This window comes from Erithacus rubecula (assembly GCF_903797595.1).
Source record: "Erithacus rubecula genome assembly, chromosome: 2".
Lineage (NCBI taxonomy): Eukaryota > Metazoa > Chordata > Aves > Passeriformes > Muscicapidae > Erithacus > Erithacus rubecula.
The window spans coordinates 51,190,705-51,217,595 of NC_136685.1; the positions used below are offsets into that span (position 1 = coordinate 51,190,705).

Here is a 26,891-nt window from a genome sequence, read left to right on the forward strand (position 1 = left end):
GGAGTGATAACCATGTCCCTCAAGGATTGCCATGACATTATAGCTTTGTCAAACATGTATTAGCAAACAGTATGAAATCACTGTGGTCATCTGTATGCCATAAGGGAATCACAATACTTATCAAGTCTTTAATATCAAACACAAATCCTTTCATTAGGATCTTACTTCTTGTCTCCTTTCTTCCTTTTGCTTTCTCCAGCAAGACTGGATGCCCTTTCTTCACAGCACAAGACAGCACCATATTCTCTCTTCCATCCAGAACTGAATGCAAATGGCATTGTCCCACATGGTCATGTAAACTGAACAGCCAGGATAGTTCCCATTTCTGTCATAGACATGATGCTGGCTCATGTGCCTGAGGAAAAGATATGGGAGATATCTCTGCTACTAATATATTTACAGAGTTCATAAAACTGCCACTTTACTCAGAAGAATGAAACTCATTCAACTCAGTGAGGCTGAATATGCAAGACAGAATTGCATCACATGTCAAGGATGAGAGAACCAGGCTCCTTATGAGAGGTTCTATGCAAAGAAGAGAAATTGCTTCTTTGGAAGGATTTTAAAGGAACAAATTTCCAAAAAGGGCTGATAAACCTTTGGTTTTTTTCACTAGGTCCCAAATGCTGATGTAGAATATCTGAAAGAAGCTTAGGTTTGTTGGGATAGTTACTGCATCCCACTTTTTTCACCCATCCTAACACTTTTAACAACTAGAGGACACCTTGTTTTTTCCTAGGCTATCTCAGCCTCTCCTTGAATGCTAGAATCTCCATGTCCTCAACCATCCTCATGGGCTTTTGTAGTACTCACTGCAGTATGTCTGCATCTTCCTTGTACCAGGGAGCCCAGAACTGACACAGTAATCCAGATGTGGCCTCGCCAGTGCTGAGCAGAGAGAAGAATCACCTCCTTCTACCTGCTAACACATCCTGCCACTGCAGCCCAGAAGGATGTTGGATTTCCCCTCCTCCTTTCTTCTATAGAAACCTGGTACTTTTACTGAAGGAAATCATGGTAGTAACATCATACCTTTCAGAAATCCAGCAGATGACATCACATTCAGTAGTAAAGTAAAAAAAAAAAAAAAAAAACCAAAACAAAAAAACCAGTAAAATACAAAAGACATTTCTTTTATTCAAATACCAGGCTGCCAAAACAAATGGGGCTGTTTTGAGCTGCTAAAAGAGACATACAGATTTTTAAAAAAATTGCCTTATATGTATTTAAAATACCCACAAGGGATGAGGCAGTCACTTTTGTACACAAGCCATATTAACCAGCAGTATGCTAAACATTGTGTGCTACATATGCATGGAATCAAAGTACTCTGAGTGATATTCTCAATACTTAAATTGTAACTAATTTTAATGAGGATGAACATTTATCTTGAATAAATTAATGTGAGACAACATCAAGAAATCCTAAATTAATTTGCATTAGTGAAAATTAATCTTTCAGTAGAATTTTAATATACAAGTCTGAAGACACTGTCTGCTTGACAAGACTTTTGCAGTAAAGTAGACTAAGGCACTTTTGGAATTTTTGCTTTTTAACTTCTCAATAGAACTAAAAATATGGTATGTGCAGGCTTTCTAAACATATTCCCTTTCTCCACCCTGCTGATTTCTGGATCTGTCACTCTGACCAAGCTGCTGTTCACTCTGGAAACCCCAGGCATACCAACAGTGTACTTACACTTCCATTCTTGATAGTTTTCCCTGAAATTCAAGTCACTTCCAGAGGGTTATGCACCTATCCTAGGTGGATAGGGATGGCATAGACACTAATCCTTCAGATCCAGCTTCTGTCTACAGTTCGTGCCTGCATTTTCAGCAAATTGCTGAATAGAATAGCTTTAGTGTGATTCTAGATATCAGCAGGACAAGGGGTTATGGAGATGCCAATGCTACATAGCATACATGCCTTGTGAGAGGAGTGGCTTTGCCTTCCAGGGCAAATTACATGTTGTGCAATGGTACTACCTGTGCTGTGTTCATCATGAGAAAAAGTGGCAAAATCTGGTCATTTCCAGTTTTGAGCCTTAACCTGAAGCACTTAAGACTGGCTAAAGAAATGAATGTCCATCTTTGACAATCCTTTATTATCCTTTCCTTCTAAAAAACACCCAAAACCAAAACCCAAAGGAAGCAATCATGCAGGTGTTTCAGTAAGGGATGTTCCTTTTGCATATGCCCTACAGAGGTTGAGGAAATAACCGGAATTTCAGGTACAATAGGAATGAAGGATTAGACTTGGCACCATTCTCTGAATTCACTTATAAATATGTACAGAAGAGCTTTGTCCCTTCAAAGGGTCATGAGACATTAGCTGGTTTGACTTCTTATTTAGGACAAGTAAGCAGTTTAGTTTTGCAGGGGATTATTATAGCTAAATTACAGCCTTGTATGCTCTTCATGAGTCAAGAAGGACATTTTCCTGAGCAGCTTTTTCTAACAGTTGTGGTCAATCTTGATGTGCAAAGGACACAGTTTCCTACTTGCTTCCTGTTAATTTCAGAATTACACTCCTTCAGATGTCTCTGAAAACAAACAAAAGAAAATGACAGGGTGAAATGGGAAATTTTATATTTGGATTTAAAAATTGCACAGGGAGTACAGGTGAACGAGCTCTTGAGTCAAATTAATGGCTGCGAGTTAGGGCTTGTCTGTACCATAAAATGGTTTGTCAGTACAATTACACAGCAAACCAAAGACTACAACAAAAATAAAGCTAATATACAACTCCAACACAGCTATGCCAGCAACTTTGCTTAAGTATGTGAAATTCTTACCAGTAAATTTTTCTTTTACTTGTCTAGCTTATGCAGTTTAGGGGAATATTTAACCTACACCAGGCAAAAGAGCTCATTTAGCCAGTATAAACTGTGACTCCATCAAAAAGTTTCCTAGTGTATCTCCAGTGTGATTACAACCATGGTGCCTCCTGTGTCATATCCTGGTCTGGCATAGTAGAAGAGATACCTTCCTCTTGGAGAGAGGCTTTCCAAAGGATGTACCGTGACTAAATGCAACAGAGCTGCAGGCCTGGAGGGAAGCTAGATAATAATTTAATTAATATTTAATGGCAATATGCCAGTGTGCCAGACTTCACCAGTGAGCTGTGTTCCCAGCTCTGCCAGCTATAAAAACATGTTTGAATCTGCCCTGTGGGGGAGTGGTAGGGCTTGTTTGAATAGGAAGAACATCTAGAACATCTAGAAGATCATGGTGGTCTTCCCTGCCCTAAGGATCTCTGAACCTACAACTGCTTTGAGACAGGTTCTTTGAAGTTCTGCCTGAGTCAAAGGTAAGATTTGCAGCTCTTAGGGCAGCACACTGCTTATTTGCCTCCTCTTGACTCTTTCTTCTCTCTGTAGTCACCATTGACTGCAACCTCGAAAAAGCTTCACTTCTCATATCAGAGAAATTGAAAACAGCAGGCATCTGAAAAATTATCTAACCATGAAAATTAGCAAGGTAGATGACGATCTCAAATCTGCTTTGAATGTTACTTAGGAAGGGGATTTTCAAAACTGCCAACACATGATTAGAGTAATTGATTTGGGTTCCTCACTCCAGTATACCCAAGGCTACAAAATCTGCCTTAACCTTTCACCCAGAGGCTTTTCTATGAAAGAAACAGCTCGCTCAGTGGCATGACAGGTCCAGAGAAATGTCCTAAAAAAACAGTACAAAAGGATTAATGAAGATGCAGTGAGGTCACAAAGGGTGATTTTCATTTGTATCTCTAGATTTCAAACATGAAGTAACCTGCATCTCAGCACAATCAAGGTAAAAAATTAAAAAAAAAAAATTGCACCTTAATCTGTTTCATACAATTAGCTAAAAAAGTTGGTATAAATTGAAAATAAAGAAAACTATTTTGTCCAAACAAAACCACCTCAACTGTTGAGTTCATGAGAACAGGAAAACACAGCTGTGTAGCTTTTTAATGCCTTACTGCATTTCTCTCTCTTTTCTACTTTTCCTTTTTTTGTGTGTATGTGTCCTATTTAATAAGCACAGAAGCTTAGTCAGCTGGGACCATTCCTTTTCTGGCACTGGTGTGCAGCTCAAGTCCAGAAAGCAACTTCCTGAAGCAGCCTGACAACATTCTCATTTTCAGCTCTCCAGGCAGCTGGACCATGTTGTTTCTGTCCTTTTCCAGCCATGAGTTACATGCAGCTATCAGCACTGGAGACAGACTCTGTTCTGGTTTTGTTGCTGAGTTTTTTTCATTGTTGCTGTTCCTGCATGCCTCCATCTCATTTTTGGTGTCAGGGAATAGAAGGAGACACTACAGCAGCACCAGAGTTATTCCAATTCAATGGTTGCAAAGGACCTTCTATATTCCCATTTTCCCACACGGGGAAAAGCCACTGTTGATATTTGTAATACCATCCAAAAGATTGTCAAGCTGAGGGCTTTCCTCATTAAAAAAGGAGAAGCAACTCATGGCAGAAAAAAGAGAGAAACTTGTCATGCTGCAAAGAAAGCTGCACATTCTAAATGCTTCTAGGGTGATGTGCTTTTTTTTTTTTTTACTTTCTCTTGAATCTTTAATGAAAGGTTAAAATATGTTAATGATGGTTGTTGCTATAGCAAGCTCAGGCATCTATAGTGAAGTCCCTTGCTTAATTGCTTATTGTTCTGGAGTGATGAGGTCATGTTAACATCACTGACCCTCTGGGCACATTTATTCTATCAAAATTAACATAGTAATGACCTGAGGCAACACTCTGTTCTTTCTTTCTCTCTCCTACTTAGGGTGAGGACTAGCTTTTTGCTAGTATCACCCTGGCATGCTTCAGCTCTGATCGTGGAAAGACTGGTGAAACAAATAACATATACTGGGTTTTTTTAAGGTAGACCCGACTGCTGAGGCTTACTTCTGTATTTAATTTTTCCTCCTAACAATTCTATTTATAAGTAATTTAGATCAATAGACTTATTTTTAATAAATCATATATATCAAATAATTAAAAGTAGGTATTGATAAATGGCATGAATATCCTAAGGAGAGGAGGCACTGTGGGTGGAAAATGGTTTACTGATGAATTTTTCAAGAACTGTCACAATCAGATATTAGGTATTTGACATAAGTGAGACAACATATTTTGGTGCATTATTATCCTGTATATGAACCTAAATCAGCTAATTTGGTTTAATCTGACTACATATTTTATAAGTCTTTTGCCTGTATTAAAGGCTAATTGCATATGCCCACATCGAATCCATATTTCCCAAAATGCTCACAAGTACAAGTGTGGAATCTTTATAGAAATTTTATGTGCTAGAAAAAAAGTCATACTGTAGATTTCTGATGGCTGGAGGAGCCACATGCTCCTTGGCTAGCTAATGATTTCAGAGAGTGGATATGTCTGTCAGCCACTAAGGACAAAAATTTATGGGATTGCTTTACAAACTAAAGATTATTCAAAGAGAGTGATCTCTCTCAAGGCAGCAAGGTCCTTTTCTTTCATGTTTTGCTAGTAACCTCAAAGAGGACAACTAATAAAGTGAAACCTTTCTTCCATTAACAGGGAATTTAAAGGGCAGGTGGATAAAGACTTAGAGGAACTGATGCCACAACAGTAAGTGGTATAAACAGATGCTGATCCTCTATGCTGGCATTGCTTCTTGAAAATATGCTTTCCTCTTAATGCCTATGGTCAGAAGGGATATTTTAGTCAGAAGAGAGCTTAATTCTCTCTTTCTCAATTTCTTTGCATGACAGAACCTCAACAGTATGTGGACTGAGGAGGTAATGTGTTATCTGAAACATGCTACTTAGTTTCGTTTTTAGTCTTTTCTGTAACTTTGTAGTCTCTGTGTCTGTGAGCAGGGGAAGACATGGCCACACACTGCCCTGGACATCATGTTTCTGAGAGTTTTGAGCATTGCAGAAAAAAGCCCACCTTATTTTGTATTCAATATGTTGCCTAAATACAGTATGAATGTTGCACCTCACTTAAAAATAAACACAAAGTACATTTTGATATTAAATACGTCATAATAAAATATTGCTTAAATCTCTGAAACACAATATTTCCATTTTTTCCTGTGTTTTCGAGGGTTTTTTTTGTCACAAAAGAAGCAATTCAGCCAAATCAAGTGAAATTCATAGAAAGTTCAGCTATAAGTGAAAAGAACTGGGACTGTGGTTTCACTCATATCTAGAAAAATTCTCATCTGTGTTTAGCTGGAAATGGCACCTGGAGATTTTTAGAAACAAAGGCACTCCTCACTGGCACTTAAAGTCTCTGCAGACTGCCAGAGCAGAACCTTGCAGATTTAATGAAAACACAGATAATGCCTGAAAGCTTTTAAAGCATCAAAACAGTCAAGCACAACAAGGCATCCACTGCCAGAGAGAGGAAAAGGGCTGCATTCAGAGTGCTATAATTTCACACAAACTGGCACAAATCAGAAAAAGGCCTGTGTGCTGCAATCCCCAGAACAATGATAGGCACTCCTTTACAAAGGTGACATGGCTAAGAGGTCACAGGTGGCAGCTGAGAGGAGCCTTTCCTGCCTTACTCACATTTGCAGCAGCAGCAGAAGTTCCCAGGGGAAAACTTCTCTTATTTTGGGAAGTGAAGGTTACCAGCCAGTCTGAAAAATCATTCTGCCTGCACTTGTTTGCATCCACATCTTACACTCACCTTCTGCCTCTGGAGAGGGTATGCTCATTTCTAATGCTGGTGTCATGAAATACTTTTCTTATATTTTCAATGATGTTTTCATCAATATAGCTGTAGTCATGCTCTTCTTCCTCTGCCTCTTCTGCCTCATAGTTTCTTGCTAGGCCTGAAAAATTAGCAAAAAATAACTCTAAGGAAATGGAAGAATCTGTCCTTGGCCTGGAGAAGCAAAATGGTACAATTCAAAAAGACAACCATAAAAGCAAGAAAACAATGTTCTCTTCACTTTTATATTTTTCAGAGATCCTAAATGACTTGCCCAAATTCCTGAACAGTATCTGTGACAGAACAAGAATGAAAATGAGCTGAGCACTTTACAAGAGTCTTCATTCAAATATTCCTATTTCTGTATTTGCATAGGCTTGTACCTCTAAGTTGACCACTCCCTCCTATCTATGTATGAATATCTGTAAGTTTTATTGAAAGGTTTAGCTGGTGTCATCACTAACAGCATAAAAGCAGGCAGATAAAACTATCTGACCATATCAAGAGAAGAGCAGTCCACCTGCCATGAGATACCTGTACCATCTTTACCACAGATGTGCTTCCATGTGCTTTTGTGTTTCATTGCCTGACAAGAGGAGCCGTGCAGATAGGGAACCACAGTGTTAATCTGGGATTTCCTAGAGCCAGAACCCCCCCAGCTGCTTCTTATTTAGAAGGTGATATAACAGAGACAGTGAGTTAAGAATGGCATGAGGTCAAAATGAAAGGTTTTGAAGTGCATTTCTTTACATACACCTAGACTGTCCTGAAGCAGCTCTGAGAACAAACCTTTCAGAAAGCAGCAGTGTTTTCCCACAAGATCAGAGACCCTCATTGGAGGCTACTTAGCAGCTCCAGTGCTGTGGTGGGCTCTACTCTGCATCTGGGTACTGTAACATCTTCACTTTACAGCTCACAGTGGCTCAGGCTGCTGCCAGGAGGCCCCAGGGTCTCCTCCCCTGATTGGGTGCTCCATCACTTCCCTGAGGCTGGAAGAAGCTCTGCAAGACACGTGGGACCACTTTTGGAGCTGTACTCCATAAGGATTGTTCCATGAGTGCCCCCTTTCACCCCTCAGCCACCCCATCCCCTAGCTCAGGCTGTGGTGGGCAAGAGCCAGGTGCCAATAGGACCAGCTAGAGTTGAGATGATGCTGGTGATATCATCACAGATCCCCTGCCAAGAGCAAATCACCCTTAGAGTTTATCAGGAAGTCTCATAGGTTATGGAACTAAGAGGATACTGGGATTTTAAAGCCAAACCTTTCACCTGAAATTGCAAATCAGTGTGAAACACTGTTGTGGATACAGCTGTTCCTGCTTGATAAATTTTCTAGGACATGACCTGAAATAACCTACCTTATTGTACTATCTGACCTCCCAGCAAACCATGTTTGTCAAACAGGTTCTTCTTTATGAGACCAAACTTGTCAAATAAGAATCCTCCCAGTCTTAACAATTTCAACCAGTCTGTGCCCTTTCAAAAAGAGAATAACTCTATGATTTCTCAGCAGTCTCCAAATCCCACTTGTGTGTCTCCTGAGACTATCCATGACTGAGGTGTCTCTCCCTGAAAACTGGGTGATAGAAATTTCTTTCTGAAGGTGTGATCCTTTCCTTTACAGGTTTTCTAAGGCTGGAAAGAAATACAAGGTTTATCACAGACCTATATAGCCATAACTCCCTCACCACTGAATTAGCAGAGTATTTCCAGATCTAGGCATCAAAAGGAAAAAACAAAACAAAACAAAACAAAACAAATCAACAAACCAAAACAGAACCCCAAACATATGATTAGAAATGCATGGAAGTTCTCACATGTGGCCACTATCTTGTTAATAAACATTTCCTGGTTTGTAGCTCATTTGCAATTTGGCTGTGCTTGAGATCAGTGAAAGCAAACTAATGAATAAAACAGGCACTGAAAGAATAAGCTAATCCCTGTGATCCAGCAAGGGAAATATTGTTTGTGCACTCAGACTTGCTAATGTGGATATAAGGTACAGATTGCTCATGGATGACATAGCCAGGCTTTCTTCTTTCCCAAACACATGTAAACAGATTCATACACTTCTGAGCAAGACAGCTCAAGGAGAAAGATGTTGATGTCATCAGGCCAGACTAAATTACAGTTATCCCCAGTCCCAAACCTGTTCAGAGTTCCTTTTGAAATGTATATATTTACACTACAATAAAGCATTAAGCAATGAATGAGATAAACTGAACAATCCCAGGGGGGTTCTGAACATTAAAATCAATGGCATTTTCTTCCCTGTTTGGAAAAAAATCTATTAATCTCAACACCCAATTACTGAATCAGACAGGCCATCTCCATCTGCCAAGAAAACAAGGCTTATGTCATCGTGCTGTCCATCCATCCATCAATTTCTTCAGTACTTTTACAAGTTTATTTCTGCCAAATCCAGTCAGATTTGAAAAGAGGACAGAAGTCTCATCGTGGTTACAAAAGCTAGAGTTGAATTAGTTCCTCTATTGAAAGAGAAGCATGCAGAACACAGCTGTTACCCACTTCATTTGGCAGCAGACAGCAGGATAAATCTGTGTGTGCATATTGGCTGGCCACTCAACAAACACATAGCTCCAGACCTGCTCTTTTCTTTTGATAGGAGCACTACAAGGAGAGTTTTGGTTATTATCAGGAAAGACAGAGAGGAGCAGTAGGGGACAACAGCCCTGAATACTTATTAAACCAAATTTCATTAATTCTGCTCTTCCTGGAACAATATGTATAATTATATTTGCCTTTATAGTGGAAGGCTAGTGCTCTGCAGACTAAAAATTTCCATTAATTTCATTTGTATCCTCGAGTGAGTAGGATATACTGGCTTTTTCTCGGAATACACTTGCTATTTTTCACAAATTTCAAGGTCAGAAATTGTAATCATAAGCCTCCATTTTGCCCTTCTTGAAAAGGTAGTGACCCAACTCATGAAGACCCTTGCTTGAATGAAACAAGTGCTAGAGGCCCCAGTTCATGTGCATGTACAACTCTGCACACCTAAATGCCTCTAGCTGTGTGACCATGACACAGTTTTATAGCTACAGTAAATATTTCAGATCAGTTTTAGCACTGCATAAATTAACACTCAGCAATACAGCATTTATTGTTTATTTGTGCCTAACTTGAAAAAAAGTAGTTGTGAAATATTCTGCATAATAATATTATGAACTAAACATGGTAGAACCACATCCTCATTTCTGCACATCACTTAAGTGAAAATGCACAGAACTGAAGGTATATGCACAAGCCAAGAATTTTTATGAACAGCAGCATTTTATTTGCTGTTGGCCTGGTTCTGATGCTCCTCAGTGCTAATGAGAACAAATTCCTTAGGGAGTGCTGCTGAAAGCTGATCAGTGATAGAAGAATCAGAGCCCATAAAACTAATGGACTGTTCCTTGAGCTGATATCCATCAACAATTACTTCATGTGACGATGTAGCATATCCTTAAAAACTGTTAAGTGCCACATCAAAATATTTCACATAAGCTGTAGGGTTGCATTTAATGTATGGGTAATATTTATCTCCCTCTGTAATCTCCTAAATAAATGTTTGGAAAAGACTAGTCTTGATTTCATTTAGAAAATCTTCAATTTCCTGAAAAAGAAAACTGTTGACTTCTTTCAATGGCCTTTTGCTTTTAAATTTTTTCTTTGTCAGTTTTTTTCTAGTCTGTCTTGCTGGTTTTATTGAACTTTTTGAGACCTAGTTTCTACTGTTTCACTACTGCCTCATATAAAATAAATCCCCAGTGTAGCAACAGTCTTGCAGATCAGAAATGGTTGCCACAAATTTTAAACAATCTCATATTTCTTGCCTCATCATAAGTTCCTGCAAGAGGATGCAGAGCAGGGCTCAGGGCACCACCAGAGACGTTCAAGTGCTGCTCTGCACAGAGCTGGGGGAGCAGAGTCAGGCAGCACTGCCAGAGTGGGAAAGGGCACTGACATGAAATGCTCTTTGGTTTAACTGCAGAGAACAGTCATACCTCCTCCTTGCAACCTCCTAAACTCCTACCTGAAATCTCTGAATATTACTGGAATTAAAATCAGTCATATTTAATAAACCAGTGAAATCAGAAAGATTCAGAGCCTGTGCTTTCTTTACTTAGCTGTAAAACAAGTTAGACCCTGGTTGAGGGCAAAACTGATTGAAAACACTTCAATACAATTTACAAAAATGTACTCACATCCTATGAAATGATATGATCTCCATATTTTAAGTAATTTTCTTGCCTTTTTTTTTTAAACTTATCTCAGAAGATGTGTCAGCCAAGATAAACTTTGTGTTTATAGATGAAAACATCTTTTTTTTTTAAAAGAAAATTACAAGACAATGGGAGCCAAAGAATCTAAGATCAGTTTTTCCCTAGTCAAAGACCGAGCTGAGTGGGAAAGCCAGAGGGAGTAGTCACACACACTTACAGGAAAGGATTCCTAATTCATATTGCTTGTTCCCATGCACCTAGTTAAGAACATTAATAAAAAATCTCTGTGATGTCATCAAAAGAAGAGCAGCTTTTATTTTTTTTTCAAAGTAATTCACAATTCTACATTTTGCTTTAAGTTTTGGGGATTATTATGTTTAATTATTTTAATATTTGTTTTAGAGCACAGTTTCATAGTCAAATGTATTGTCTTAACTAATGGGAGAGCAACCTACAGAGGCAGAAATTTCTTAAGCCACCTTTGAAAATTTACTAGACAATGTGCATCCTAACGCACAAAAAGATGGCCCAATGATCTTTTTCTTTCTCCAGCCCACTAGCTTCCTAAATCAAGTGCTTAAAGACAGAATATATAAATACCTTCCCGAAAATATCCTGACATCAGTGACCAAAATCAGCATAAACAGTTTTGTTGCAGACTGTAACTATTCCAGAAACCTACACCATGAACAAGATGATGTAATGTTACAGAAGCTCCACTTAGAGGAAATTTCAAGGATAAAGGAAAACTGACACAGCAGATTTCTGATGCGAGTTATTATCCTGCAGATATTGCTGCAATTTTTAATTACTTCCAACTCAATCAAATATAAGAAAATAAGATAATATCTTTAGTGGCCTATTCAGGTTTAATTGCAACAGAGGAAAAAGGTTCCATTTCTTAGAAACAAAGATAACAAATCCTATCTTTATTAACATGAACTGTGTAAAGAAAGACTATAGAGGCTTTAAAGCAGAGTAAAAAACATGTTGTTTTTCTTTTTGGAACTACCTGGCCTTTGGTAAGAAATCGCAATTGTCTCTAGCTAGGGGAGTTTTTGAAAAAACAGATTCAATATCCTTATTAGGAATTTGAAACAGGTTGGTGCTTTGGAGGGTGGCTTAACACTCATCAGTAGAAGTTTAAAGATTAGTCAGTGGATGGTGCATTTCCTCCCACTCAAAACCCACAGGAGTGTGTCTGTGTTATTAGTCTTGACATATTTTCTAATCCATTATCTTTTGAATTAGCAGAACAGAGTACACCCTCTGGAACAGGCAAGCTTGCTGCACGCAGCAGTGGACTCATGGGGATTCCTTGGCTGGCCAGGAAGAGCTGTTCTATAATCTAATCCACTCCCCTGTATAATTCTGCAGTTATCTTTTAATCAAGCCAAATAATTTTGGACTATGCTAACACACAACTTTCAGAAAAAACTAGCTTTGATTTGGATATGCCAGAGTACAATCCATCACCATTTTTTGGATTGGGTTACATCTGCCTAGCTCAAACTCACACTATACTCCAATTTGGACAGAATTGTTAAAGGGATACACTCCAAGACAATTAAACAAGAAGCAATTTCCTAGTCTTGCAAAAGAAGTATCATTGTGATACTGCTTTTTGATTTTCTGTGTGCACACTAAGAGAGGTACTAGGAGTTTTTTGGAATCCTCAGTAACAAAAACTATCCTTTATGTAGGGTTCCATGAGTAGCCTAAGCCAAAAGAGTGAATAGGATGAGCATCAAATTAACTAATTGCAATGTTCATGAAAAATGAGGCAGGAGACCTGTGGCTGATGAGCTTTTGAATCAGATACATGGCTAAGAACTCAGATAGATGGGAAGAATTAGTGCTGTAAATCTTTGCAGTACTAGAGTCATATAAGCCTTCAGCACTCGTAATACAATTTTTTTTCTCTGATACTCTTGGTCATACACCCAAAGCTACCCACAAAGCACAGGTCTCCAGCCATAAATTGGTGGAAATTCATAGGAGAAAATAACGCTGACTGGTAGCTAAAGTTTAAAAAAAAATGTCTACTAGAAGCTGGAGCAGTTAAGTCATCAGTCTATCGTGACTACTGATATGCGTGTCTCAACCACAACAAAAGTGAACTCTGCTTTCTCAGAAGGGATGTCACAACAAATACTAGGATCTTGATGGAATGAGGGCCAAAGGAAGTAGATCCAGAACAATCAAGAAAATATATTTTAAAACTTGAAAAAGGCCCTAGAAAAAGCAGTCTTTTCAGTTAGATTGTTTCAGAATTAAGAACAAATGAAGAATTGGCTGAGAAAAACAAGGCTGTGCTAGAAACTGAAAATCACAATAAAAATCAAGTGCTTTTCGAGATTCTGGAAAAGGTTTATCAATGACATTTAAATAAGGTCTAATGGAGTGGACGAAAGACTAATGCTATTATCTCTGAATGAATAAAGAGATAAGGCAGACAGACTTCAAGCAGGGCAGATGGGACAGACAGCAATATTGCATTGTTTCACCAAGGTGTTGAAATTTGTTCAGTAGAACGTCCAAACCTGGAACCGTTGCAAGAAGTCCAACTCTGTGCTCTGCCCTCCAGAACCACAAACTGCATGAGCTAACAGGCAGCATAAAGGAGGGGGAAGGAATTTTGCTGGTACCATGGGTAACAGAGGCAGCCCTCTGCCTAGGGACAGCTGAAGAGCCCCCAAGAGTTTCTGGGTCAGGATTTAATGTAGAGACCAATATGAGTGATGTTGTGGGTGCCTGCTATAGACACAGTGATTCATTAGTGGAACAGGCAATGGGAACAAGTTTCCTTAGTAAGTTTGCAGTGGGAGGAACAACTGAGATGGTTGTGCTGCCATTCAAAGGGACCTGAATAGGCTGGAGAACTGGGCAGACACTTCTTTCATGAAGTTCAGTGAAATAAAAATGCAAAGCCCTGTACCCAGGGAATAACTCCATGCCCCAACACAGGCTGGGTAAGAATGACTGGAAAGCAGCTTTGCCAAGGGAAACATTGGGGTCCTGGAAGACAAGCTCACCATGCTCCAGCAATTTGTCCTTGTGGCAAAGTGGTGCCAACAGAGATCCTTGTCCCCCTGATCAACACTGGTGAGAGCACACCTGGAGAGTCGGGTCCAGACCTAGGCTCCCCATACAAGAGGGACATGGATGTACTGAAGCAAGTCCAGCAGAGGGTCATGAAGGCAATCAAGTGCCTCAGGCATCTGAAATAGAAGGGCAGGCTGAGAGGGCTGAGACTGTTCAGCCTGGTGAAGAGAAGGCTCAGGGAGGATCTTATCACTGGGTATCAGTACCTGCTGGGAAGATAGGAAGAAGATGGAGACAGACACTTCTCAGTGGCACCCAGTTAAAAAGCAACACAATCAGTAACAAATACCCTCAAAGTAAGAAAATGGAAAGACCGAGTGACCTCCCAGTCCTGTTATTGAGCTGAAGCCTTAGTAACAGTGGCTCCATACTGCTTGTCTAAAGCAAGGGATCTCAGTTTAGAAATTGCTGTACAGTTCCCGTAACAGGCACAGGAAGTGATTCTATGACTTCACTTTTTGCACAAACTTAGAAGATGTGTTCAGAAAAATGTTTGAAGACTCTTCATAATGGCATTTTGAGACTTTAGCCTGTGTGATGTTTCCTGTCTGTGAGGAGTCTAGGCCATAAGGGGAAGCACGTGCTCAAGCATTGACTTTTGTGCTTGTGAATAAACCAGTCCTCAGCATAAGTTTTATGTCTGCCTTCCTCAAAGAAGTGCTGGTCACATTTTCTTCAGGTGTGCTCCCCCTGCTTCCTCTGTCTGCCTCACCCCACAGAGAAGTTGGGGGTGAACTGGAGTTTGGGAGGAGACACAGTCAGGACAGATGACCCAAATTGACCAAAGGGATAGAAGGAGGAAGAGGGAGGACATTTGGAATGATCGAGTTTGTCTTCCCAAATCACTGTTACATGTGATGGGGCCCTACTGTCCTGGAAGTGGCTGAACACTGGCCTGTCCATGGGAAGCAGTGAATTAATTCCTTGTTTTTCTTGGTTTGTGTGAGTGGCTTTTGCTCCATCTTTATCTCAACCCACAAGTTTTCTGGCTTTTGCCCTTCCAATTCTCCCCCCATCCTGCTGGTGGTGGAGTGAGCAAACAGCTATATGAGGTTGGGTTGCTGATGAGGTTAAACTACCTCACTTTCAATAATCAGTCCCCAAATAATCAATTTCCACAGCAATAAGGATAAGTGAATATTCATCATGACACTTTAATTCTTCTTAAAAAAAGTGGTTTATGCAGCTTTTAGAAGTTTCAATACACATAGCTTCAAATAGACAATCCTTTTTAAGAGTCTTACACCCTGAATGACAAGAAAAAAATAAAGAAAAGCTTTATAGGAAGCTCTTCTATTGATATCAATTATCAGTAAACAAACGCTGTGAGGATGAATATTCGTGCTTTAGTCTTCCAAATGTTCCAGTGTTGTAATTTATGTGTTTTGTTCATATTTCAAATATAACCGTGACTGAGAGATTAATGAAATAAAAATTTTTAAATATCAATTGCAAAGTTGAAATATATAATAAATTTGGAATTGTCCTCTTATCATCTAGCTTTTCAACTTCTGTATAGTACATTTCTGAAGAAGGAAAAACTTGAAAGATAAGTAGAAAAACTATCAATCAATCAAAATTATGGGAAATACAAACAAATAGAGACTATAAAAACTATTATCAAGACAAGTAATTTGCTCAGTAATATTTTGCTCTTCAAAATACGAAAATATGAGTTGAAGGCATCTCCATATCTTTAATGCAAATGGCTTTCTCATCTTAAAACATTTTGGGATAGATATTTTTTTAATAACAGATTATGTGCAAGCATCAGTCTAAAGCAAAAGGACAGCACATGTTTTCCAGTCGTCTGTTCCTAACAACCACTGAATATTCATGGTGCAGTGTCAAACAGAGTTTAATACCATGCTGCTGCTGAGAGCTTGGATGAATTTGCCTTACAGCATTTATGGAGGAAGAACAGAAAGGTTCACTTTTCATCCCTTTTTGACTAAGCCACAGATTCCAAGTGAAATCACAAAAGATATTCCTGTGTGTCAAATTTTCATTAAGGCTGGGGTTAAGGTTTGTTATATTAATTGCTCAAACCATAAAGCTTAACTGACCTTCAGTCACAGTGGTATCCACTAGTGCAGCTTTCTCAGTCATGTCATTATTCTCACGATGCACCAAATCATTTTGACAACTAACTTGCAATTCCAAAACATCAGCAGCTTGATCTGAGGACAATTTCTTGGTGGTGTCTATGTAGAAATTCTGAAATTAGATAGAATAGCACATTAATTTTCCATGTAAATTGTTATTCCAAACTGATGTGACATGCAAGAGCAATATTCTTTGGGTTATTTCTGTAAGTTGTAACTACAGATCTTTCTGTTTGTCAAAGTCATCAATGACATTTACCACAGAACTTGTCTTTCAGGCATGTACATCATGAAGTAACATGACCTGGAGACACTCTAGGTGAAGAGATTGCCTCTAAAACACATCTCCAGTCTTTCTTTTCCTTTTTATTTTTGGCTATGTGGTATCACACAAGCAAAAGGAGATTTATGAATCCCTCTTGGTTGATTCAGATTACTTTCTGATTAACTATTTTTATTTTATCGATTGTTCATTTAATGTGTTCTGTTACATATTACATCACAAACTCATATGAAGTCTGACATTTCAATTACATTTACCCAGCAGCATTCACAGCATAGTATAGTTAGATGATAGGAACATATAATTATAGTGTTATTAATTATAGTTTTATTACATTGGAAAAAGTAAGTTAGATGGCTGCAATATTTGCATCCCTTGGAATTCAAGCATCACACACACCTTTCCATAATTGTGTTGTTTTATTTTTAATTCTGTGGCATTTATGCCATAAATATTTTCAGTCAAATACATATTTTCATCTGTGTAAGTAACAGTCAATTAAAAGTGTCAAAACTAAATCTTTGCTGAAGCTCTACAGTAGCTGCAGTGGAGGTACAGGCCAATTGCAATCATTATACCAGAGTATATATTTTAGGAAATAATCAGTATAGATTTTCCATTCAAAATCAAATGCAGATTTTTTCCTTAGCAATGACAAAGCCCATCCTATTCAGAGAGATAAGGTCATGTTGGTAAATCTGACAGTAGCTACACAGTAATGGGATTTGATCTTTTCAGAATCAACCCACAATTTGCGAAAGCGCAACACAAGCCCACATTTTACAACAACTTGCCCTTTTTGAAAAAATATATCAGCTAGCAACAAAAGAAGTCACTGGTAATCAAAATAGAAAATTTGGAAGAGTATATAAAGAAAAACAGATGAGGAAGAAATCTATAAAACATAGGGATGAATTTGCCCCATGGGTGGGTTGCAATACTGCACAGGTGGAAGACCCTTAATTTTCAATTAGAGGAACCTCTGGAACTTTTCTTCTTTATCTTAAAAAAACCCCAAAAACCTACAGGGGTCAGTTGAGTTACAGTATTCAGTTCATGTTTGTGCCCTGTAGGTCATACAGCACTGGGTAGTGCTTGCCTTGGTTGCAAAAGAACCTCTGGGGCTCAGGAAAGCTGTAAGCAGTGATGTAATCCACAAAACACTCAGAGACTTGTCAATAAAAAAAATCAGCCAAGAAATATTTTGCAAAGAGGACAGAAATGTCAGAAGAAATTCTTCACAGCAGAGAGTTCAAATAACCCAATGGAAAAGGCACTGTTCAAACCAGGACTGTGCTCAGTGTGTTGTGGAATAGAGGCTAGAGGGTCTTTAACTTCCTTTCACCAGGAGGGCATGGCCTTTCTTTCATCTCCTTTTCTAGATCTTCTGCACATAAACATGCCTCTACACCCCACCTGTTTGTTGCCAGACTGCCCCAATTGTATGGACACTCATTTTATAGGCAGTTACTGAGAAATTCCCACCTTCTGCATGGGGAAAATAAATGCTTAAATAACCATGTTTTAGAGCTGCCACTAAACTAGTCCCATCCTTGGTATCAGACATACCTCTTCATCACAAATTAAAGGTCTTGAGAAGGATAGGGTAACTATTTTTCATAGGCAGATTATTACTGTGTTCCAGTTTGGCATACTCAGCTCACATAAAGCTTTCACTTAATGGTCAGCTTTCAGGGAAGAATGGAACCTTAATTTAAACTGTAGACATAAAAAAAAGAAAGTTTGGTTTTTTTGGGTTTTGTTTTTTGTTTTTTTTTTTTAAGCATGAATTCTCTTATTTTCTAGTCAGCTCCTTATTTACCCTATTAATACTAGCAATCAATGTGATGTATGAGTATGTTGAATTTATTTATTTTGCATTGCCTTAACTAATTAAAAACAGGCCTTAGCATCAAAATAGAAAGATCCCCTCATTAAGAAAAATGCATCTGGAATTTGTGCTAATCTTATAATTCATCAGCAAAACCACACGCTGTGAAAAAATAGTTACCTGGGGCACCTTGTAAACAAATTAAAATATGCAAAACTCAAACATTCAGAAACAAATAGGATTACAGAAAATGAACTGTCACATCATTTTATGCTGAAATCTGATAGCATTTTAACATCCTTAATAGCACTATAGATAATAATTATACTAGAGACCAACAAAGATGGGTTGCTTTTTAAAAACTATCTAACAGAGAAGTCTTACAGTTGTCTTTCAAATACTTGGCAAATTTAACAGCACAGAATTTCTATCTAGACAGAGTCATTGTTCCACTAATTTAAAGAAGTCAGGATATCAGCCATGATTTTCAACAGTTACTGCCAGAAAAAATATTAATTCAATTAAAAACTCATAATCTGAGCTGCAGTAATTTGTTATTAGAGACTACTCATGAGGAAACCCCAAATCTCAGCATTTGGAAAATAAAACCAACATCTACAGATGCAGGAACTAAAAATTTTACAGCAATGGCTAAGAATTGCCCATTACATCTTCTGGTTTGTTTGTGGTCCAGGAGTAACTTAGGTGTCAAAGGATATAGCCATAGAGGTAAATGAGTCTAAATATTCACAGTCCTTCTCAGGAAATAGAAGGTGTTATGTCAAACAGGATAAACACAAAAAAGTGTGAGAGCTAAGGTGAGAACTAAAGGGCTGGAGATGCATCACTTTAGTAAGAACAGAAGTGTCAGAATTCTGCAGAAGCTGTAAATGAGTGCAGTGTTTGTTGAAGGTGTGTGAACCAAAAACATTGCAGAAGCAAACTGAGTTTCAGAGTAAGAGGTTTTGATTAGTTTCCCTGAAGAGTTTAATGTATTGCATCTGTGTGTGTGTGTTCTCTGTGTGTGTGTGTATATACATGAGCTCTCTTTTGCAAGCAAGGCTTCCCTCTGTCTGCTCCTGATGCCATGAAATGTGACAAGAGTTCTCATGAGTGGCACTGAACAAATAGCAGTGTTTTCCCTATCTACAGCCACAGTTGCACAAAACCTGTTCCCAAAATGCTGATTTCCCCTGCAACATAAGAGCCTGCTCTCATCTTCTTCTCACAGCTCCAAGCTGTGTTCTCCTCTTAAAAAATTTGGGCTATTGACAATTGTAGAAATTTGGGCTATCAACAATTGCATCCATGTGACTATTTTTTTCATTACTGTGTTTAATTGTCTTTTAAGCTCATTTATATTTCTGTTATTAGTATCATGTGGCAATGAGTTCCAGAGTTTATTTCTGCACTGAAATTTAGCTTGGGTTGCAAGGTTTCTTTTTACTGCCCTAACTCATATTTTCATGCTGGTGCTGTAGTTCTACTCTAATGATTTTCTCCCATCATTCAGATTTTTACTCTTTTTCTTGAGTCACCTCTTCTTCAGGTAGAAGAGTTTCTGGTGTTTAATCTTTCCCCTTCCAGGCATCAAATTATAACTCATGATGCACTGACTCTGGCAATTCCTACTCCTTTGCAAGATACAACCCAAAAACACTGAAGGCAATCTCTATCCCACAAATGCTTCAGGCAGCAGTATTTGGTCATAACTACTCAATCAGCCCATAAAATAGCACAGAGGTTCCTACCAAAAATACCCCAAAACCCCAACCAACCAACCAAAAAAACCCACCAAAAACCCCCACAAAAACCAACAATAATAAAACCACAAAGCAAGCAAGCAAGTAAACAAACAACCCCCACCTTCCTCCAACTCTGGGGGTGTCCAGCAAAATTATCATAAGCACTGAGATAGAACAGAAGAAGGAGAAGCTCTTAGAGCAAGTAAGAAAAAAAGTCTTTAAAATCTTTAAAATCTTTTTTTAATCTTCAAAATCTTTTTCTTTAAAAAAGAAAACAGTTCATGTTCATAATATTGTTTGGTTGCTTTTTTTGTGAAGGGAAACCACTCCTTAGCAGCATCTAGAATACTTAGAGTAAAGAAGGAAGCAACATTTGTTTAAAACACAGAGAAATGTGGAGGTAAATATGAAACCTACAACTGTCATAATCTCTGAAAATGTGGCAAGACATGTAGTGGCATAAGACAATCTGACAAAACTATGCTTTTCCAGACTGAAAGTCAAGCTGTTATGTGATTGCAGATGACTCTAGTGAAGGGGAGTACTCACTTGCTGGAGCAATCAGTGCTGGACATGGCACTACACCTTTGGAGTACATTATTACAAGTCACTTATGCTAGTAGATACAGGACATAAACCTTTTACTGCCATCTTTAAAAACTTGGAGTGGCAGTATTTACAGCCATCAGAAAGCCAAGCCAAAGTTCCAGATACATATTGATTGTTTTGGTATATACTGCATGGGTTTATTTATCTCTAAAATGCTTAATTGCTGCATGCACCTTCCACCAGAATAAAAAGACATATACATAGAATGAAAGTGTAATGAATGATTTCACTGTCCAAACACAGATGAAAGAGACAATTTATCCCCACATAAGGCAGCTCTGCAAGAGAGTTACACAGCACTGTATTCACCAGAAAACCCAAACCAGGCTGGATGAAGTTTTAGTTTAAAATATTTTGCAGAGTTTTTCATGGAAATTGTGAGAGGGTGGTAGAAAGAGACATATCAATATTCGTAGTTACTGATTTATATGGAAGACTTCATGAAGTTCAGAACCTACAGAAATACAACTTACCTATATAATTTTGCTCCCACAGTCATTATATCTGCATGATTTTCTGCAGGGACAGTTTGGAACTACAGTGGGTCAGAAAATAATAACAGATTTTGCTTCCCATGTAGTATCAGCCAGACTAAATGCTATTGCATATATAAGAGCCTTAGACCATCCTGAGTCACAGATCTGAATTATTTTTGGGTTGGAAAAGCAGATGTTGGAGTGCATTCTGGAGTAATTACATTGGTCAGATTTACACCAATGCTCATCATCAGGTGATGCCCCCTCCATTCCACTTTGGTGGAACCCCACCTGGAGTACTGCACCTAACTCTGGGGACCCCAATATATGAAGAATATTGATCTAATGAAGTAGGTCCAGGGGAGGGCCACAAACATGATCTGGAGCACCTTTCCTATGAAACTAGGCTGAGAGAACTGGGGTTGTTAAGCCTGAAAAAGAGAACACTCTGGGGAGACCTTCTGGCAGCTTTCCAATACCTAAAGAAAGCTTACAATAAAGAAGAAGAGGGGCTCTTTATAGGGTAGTATAGTCATAGGACAAGGGGAGTGGTTTTAAACTGAAAGTCAATAGTTTAGATTAGATTTTAGGAAGAAATTATTTTCTGTGAGGGTGGTGATTTACTGACACAGGCTCCCCAGGGAAATTGTGGATGACCCATTCCTGGAAGTGTTCAAGGCCAGGTTGGAATGGGGCTTTGAGCAACCTGGTCCAAGGGAAGGTGTCCCAGACCATGGCAGGGGGTGGAAGCTAGATGATCCTTAAAGCCGCTTCCAACCCAAACCATTCTATGATTCTATGAAAATATATTTCACCTACTGTATGACTTGAAATCTGAGTGAGTGCTCTTACCTAACAGATGGGAAACAAATTTGAATAATGGGAATACACATATGGGAACTGCTGACATGTCTCAAAATCTGTATTATTATGACAGACAATTAAGATTGATTTATTTCACTTGAAAAGAAACAATTACCTTAGGATTATTATTCACTTTTATCCCAAGGTAGCCTTCTTGTATGATCTATTGGCAAGCCAACTTACCTTGCACATCAAGGTAATTTTTGCAAGGGCACAGTGTACCCATAGCAAAGGGTACTGACAAGGGTCTATGATTTTGTAGCAAAGAATTTTAACAGTCTCATTGCACAGATTCCAGTACATGATATCAAGTCTTCATTTTCCACAGTCCACTGGAGTGTGGAAAAGAAGAAGAGCTAGTTAGAAGATACTTCGAAAGGGCCATGGGCAATAAAGAGGATCCTCATTTAGCCTTATTAATATACAGGATGAGAGCACTTTGGAGAATTATTATTTGCCTGCAGGACTAATAAGGTACTATAAACTGCAGATTAACTATTTTGACAAAGAAGGGGTCAAGGTTATGTAGTTTCAAAGACAGAAACAAAATTATATTAATTTCTGAGCTATTGTCTGCCTAAAAGAGACAGAAAATACATGATCAAATTAAGTTTTGTGATCCGCATTCAGGTGCTTAACAAATTTCTTCCTTACAAGGTACTTTCTCTACATACCAACAATATCACAATTAATTTGATTTTCATTGTCAGTAGTCTGGGTTTTATCATAGAACTATAGGATGGTTTGTGCTGGAAAGGACCTTAAAGACCATTCAGTTCCACCCCCACTGCCATGGGAAAGGACATCTTCCACTAGACCAGGTTGCTCCTGGCTCTTTCCCCAAAGGTTAAAAAGAGGAAAACTATGAATAAAATCATGCTTGATTGTAGGCTAATGCTACTTCAGGCACATCCTAAGGGTTCAAAGGTTGTATTTAAACTCTTAAGTTTTCCTAATAGTAGTGACAGGATTAGTTAATCCCTGTCCAGAATTTGAATAAGCATACTTGGATTTAAAACGAAAACAAATCAGAGCAGAAAGCCATGGTCCAGCCAGACCCATTTCGACAAAAATAAAAGAAAACAATGTACGAAGCCGATTGGTCTCGGAGAAACCAGCGGCGCCGCGTCCTGCCCGACGCGCAATCTGTCTGTGAGCGGGACAACCAGAGACATCCAGACAAAAATGAATAAACGGGGAAGCAGGCGGCGGGCACCGCTAGGGGTCTCCGCATCCCGGCTCATCCCGGTTCGTCCCGGCGTATCCCGGCTCGTCCCGGCGCATCCCGGCTCATCCCGGCGCATCCCAGCTCGTCCCGGCGCATCCCGGCTCATCCCGGTTCGTCCCGGCACATCCCGGCTCGTCCCGGCGCATCCCGCGGAACGCGCTGCCGGGAGCGCGGCTCAGCCATGAGCCCGGAAAGCCTGGCATCCCAACTCTCCTCCAAGACTTCTCCTTCTGGTCCCCCCCACTCCCCCCGTTTGAAACACAACTAATTTCGTGGTTATGTCTGGGAAAACAACGCTCAGATTTGATGATTTTTTGGGATGCAAAGTGGAGAAAAAATTAAGATCTTATAATTTAAAAGGCTGTGGTTTAATAATTGCGGTGGGGTCAGAGGGGAATAACAAACGGAGCACAAAAAGGGATCCAGCTGATAGGATGACCTTTAAACAGGGTTGTTCTACAGTATATGCTTTCTTAGGAAATTTTGAAAGGGCTTTAAGGAGATAAGGAAATACTGCCACCCTTCCCTGACAGTTCCCACAGTTCAGGTAAATTTTCTGCAGCTAATGGAAACAAAATAAGTTGCGTTATGTAATCAATAAAAAAATACACAAGAGTGTATTACTCTTACATTCAACTGAAATTCTTCCCTTCCTTTGGAAATTCAGAGTCCTAAGATTTTAGTTCTTAATCCAATGACTTTCATGCACTCATTCACTGCTCACAGTATTAGTTAAATCATTTGTTGAATCAGATCTTTTTTCCCCCTCAAATTTTCCCAGAAGAGCACCAATTGTGTCTCAAGAGACTTTAGAATTAAGTTTTGCTACCAAGATCTTTTATATCTCTGGGTAACTGAAGCTGTCAGCCCCTTTTTCCCAGATACTTTTCCCCTTGCTCTGTATGTGTACAAGCAGGAAAGAAAATTATGTTGGGCATCCTTGAGTGAGTGGCCTGGAATGAAACAATGCTGTATTGACCAGCACAAAATCCCCAGGCTTACACCTTCAGCTTAATGTTACAAATCAAAAAAGGCTATTTAAAAATCGTTTAGCAATAGTTTTGATGCAAAATACAGAACTGCATAATGCCCTCTGAGCTCCATCACTTTCCCCTTTTCTCCCTGCTAAATACATAAAGGGGGGAGTGCTTGATCCCCAATGCCTCAGAGCAGAGAAAAGTTTTTTCATCTTTACTGTAATGTGGATGATAATACATTTATTTTTGCATTGATATCTTTATGTTAAGATTTGGCTTCTTTACCCCCTGAGTACTTAGTCTTAAACAGCACTTTGTCTCTTCAACACACCATGCTGTGAAACAAAAGTATTGTTTTCTGCATTTTCCATTCTGGCAAATCAAAATGTACTCTTTTCCACATTGCTACAAAAAAGTGGTTAGGAACTGGTGAGATGCCACCAGCTGTCACCTTGCTATACACCTTGAACTCTTCACCAACCTGCCTTTCCTGCCCATCAGGCAAGAAATTGCAGCCACACTTGTGAGGTCTCAGCTAAAGAAATTAGGCTTGGGCTGTTTCAGATTGTGTGGAAGTCCTGGTTTCCATGGCACTTACATCAGCCCTGAAGGGAGACAAGAAGAGGATCCCATAGTTTCATAGTGGGTCTGATGCTTTACCCAAAGGCTGGCTTTGCTTTTCTCCTGAGCTACCCACCCATTAAACAGTGAAGTTCTTGGGAGGAAAAAAGTATACACCTGAAAACCTAAATTCATGAGGTCTACTTCTGTGTTACAAATGCACCTCACCTTGGCAAATGGAACTGCTTGTTTGTTCAAAGGCTAGGAAATGTATTTTGTGCTATCACCACTTAAGCAGAAGATGTGAATTCTTTTAATTTGTCTTTAATGGAACATTAACTGGAAATATAATTACAAGGGAGAGCTAATTACCTGCAAGTTTGCCAAACTGCAGATGGAATACACTCAACAGACTGAAATCTGAAGGCTGAAAATGATGTGAATGTTAGTGCAGTTTAGTGTGTGGAAAATCTGATTTGAAACTAAATGAAAAGAAGAATGAAATTTCCTGTAACTCCTGACACAGGACTCCAAAGGAGGCAGCCCTCACTGCACCATTGTTCCATTTGTGTCTCTCTCAATCCTCAGATCTTCTCCATCCCTAAATATTTAAATAACATCCACACTGGTTCAGGTCAAAATGCATCTTACAGAGTATTTTTGCTTCATCATTGCCTTAACCAGACACCAAGGAAGAGTAGGAACAGAGCAAGTCAGGATCTGTTACATTCAAATACACTCTCAGCCTCTTGCTATTTTCAGCTCAGGGAATTTCCTGAGTTTGACGTGGTTTGTCTATTAGTAACACTCAAAGAGAGTCTCTTCCAGGTATTTGTCCAGCCTACCCTTGAACTCCTGATCCGCTTTCAGACTTGTTCTGAGTCCCCTTAGCCTGAATGTATCCTGCCCCATTTCCTCTAATTGTGGTCCTGCAGAGACTGGGGGTGGGGTAGGGTGGGGAGTCAGATTTTTAAAATAAATTATTTTCAAGTTCTTACTGCAGTGATGGCCTTCCTTGCATGAGTCTGCCAGTCCAGCTGCAGAACTCACCCTCTACTTCCTCTCACTGCTTGACAGAAAATGCTGTGCACAGCAGACATCAGCCTCAGGAAAGCTGCAGGACACTGAGTTGGTAGGAATTAAATACTTCAGACTGGATTCAGTCCTCAGACCCTGGGTGCAAATCTGCACTCACTCCCTGTAATTTGAAAGCATTATTCTGGATTTGCTCAGTCATGGCTGAATTCAACATCAGGCTTCTTGTTTTTCAAAATCATCTGGTTTCCAGGCCACAGCAGGGAATGTAACAGCAGGAGTGAAAGGAAAATGGGTTATTTTATTAGCAAAATGCATTGCTATTCTATCAGGTATTTCTGCAATGTTACAGTTCCTTCAAGAATTTTGCCTTCTCACACACCTATGCACATATAAATGTACACAGAAATGTGAGAATATAAATATTTCAACTTGCCCACTAGAAGCTAGCCTGTTTTGTCAGAAAGAAACTATTCTGTCCCATTTTTCACTTCCCTTTCTTATTCTTTATTCTCTGAAATAATTTCAAAATTCTGACAATTAATTCCCCTGCAGGTGTGCTGAACTGCACACCGATGGTTAACAAACCCAGCCAAGTCACAGCGGTCCTTGGTTTTTTGGCAACATTGAATCATATCCTGTAAAGTGTCTGGATTTTTCCTCACCAGAAAGGATGTTCACATCCTGATTCTTTTGGCAAATTGGGAAGTACCTACTCACCAGAAAAAAATTTCTGTTCTGATTACAAATACTCACTAAAACTATTAAAATGAGACTTTTTGGTCTGTTTCTGGATTTTGGCATTTTAGATTTTGAATTTCCTCAATTCATTACAGGGAGCAAAAATTAAGGGAAAGAAAGGCTTTCAAGACCATTTACTCCTGGGTATCAAAATGAAACTGTGATACCATGTGCCCACTTCTGCCTCCTGCCCCTACCCTGCCCTGAACCAGCCTCCCCCCTAGGCACTGACTCTACTGGAGGTTCAAGTTCTCTCCCAATCTGCCCCAATACCAAGCTGTGAGAATGAGAATTAAATATCCCTCTGTGCTTTTAACTGTTTTCCATTGCTTTTGCTGCATCCACTCCCTTTCCAGGTTTTCTCCTGAGAGCTGGCTTTGTAGGACAGCCCTGGCACTCCAACAATGTGCA

The 26,891-nt window shown here is 39.2% G+C and overlaps 1 protein-coding gene across 1 annotated transcript in view; it reads right to left on the reverse strand.

Moving 5' to 3' along the window:
* Positions 1-1,173: 1,173 nt before the first annotated feature.
* THEMIS (thymocyte selection associated) overlaps positions 1,174-26,891 on the reverse strand; it is a 75,508-nt gene continuing 49,790 nt past the window's right edge. The window contains exons 5-7 of the mRNA XM_079332217.1: positions 16,092-16,242; positions 6,668-6,812; positions 1,174-2,542 (exon numbers count right to left, since the gene is read on the reverse strand). Of these exons, the coding sequence (XP_079188343.1) occupies positions 2,533-2,542; positions 6,668-6,812; positions 16,092-16,242 (306 nt within the window). The 3' untranslated portion in view covers positions 1,174-2,532. The remainder of the gene's footprint in view (positions 2,543-6,667; positions 6,813-16,091; positions 16,243-26,891) is intronic.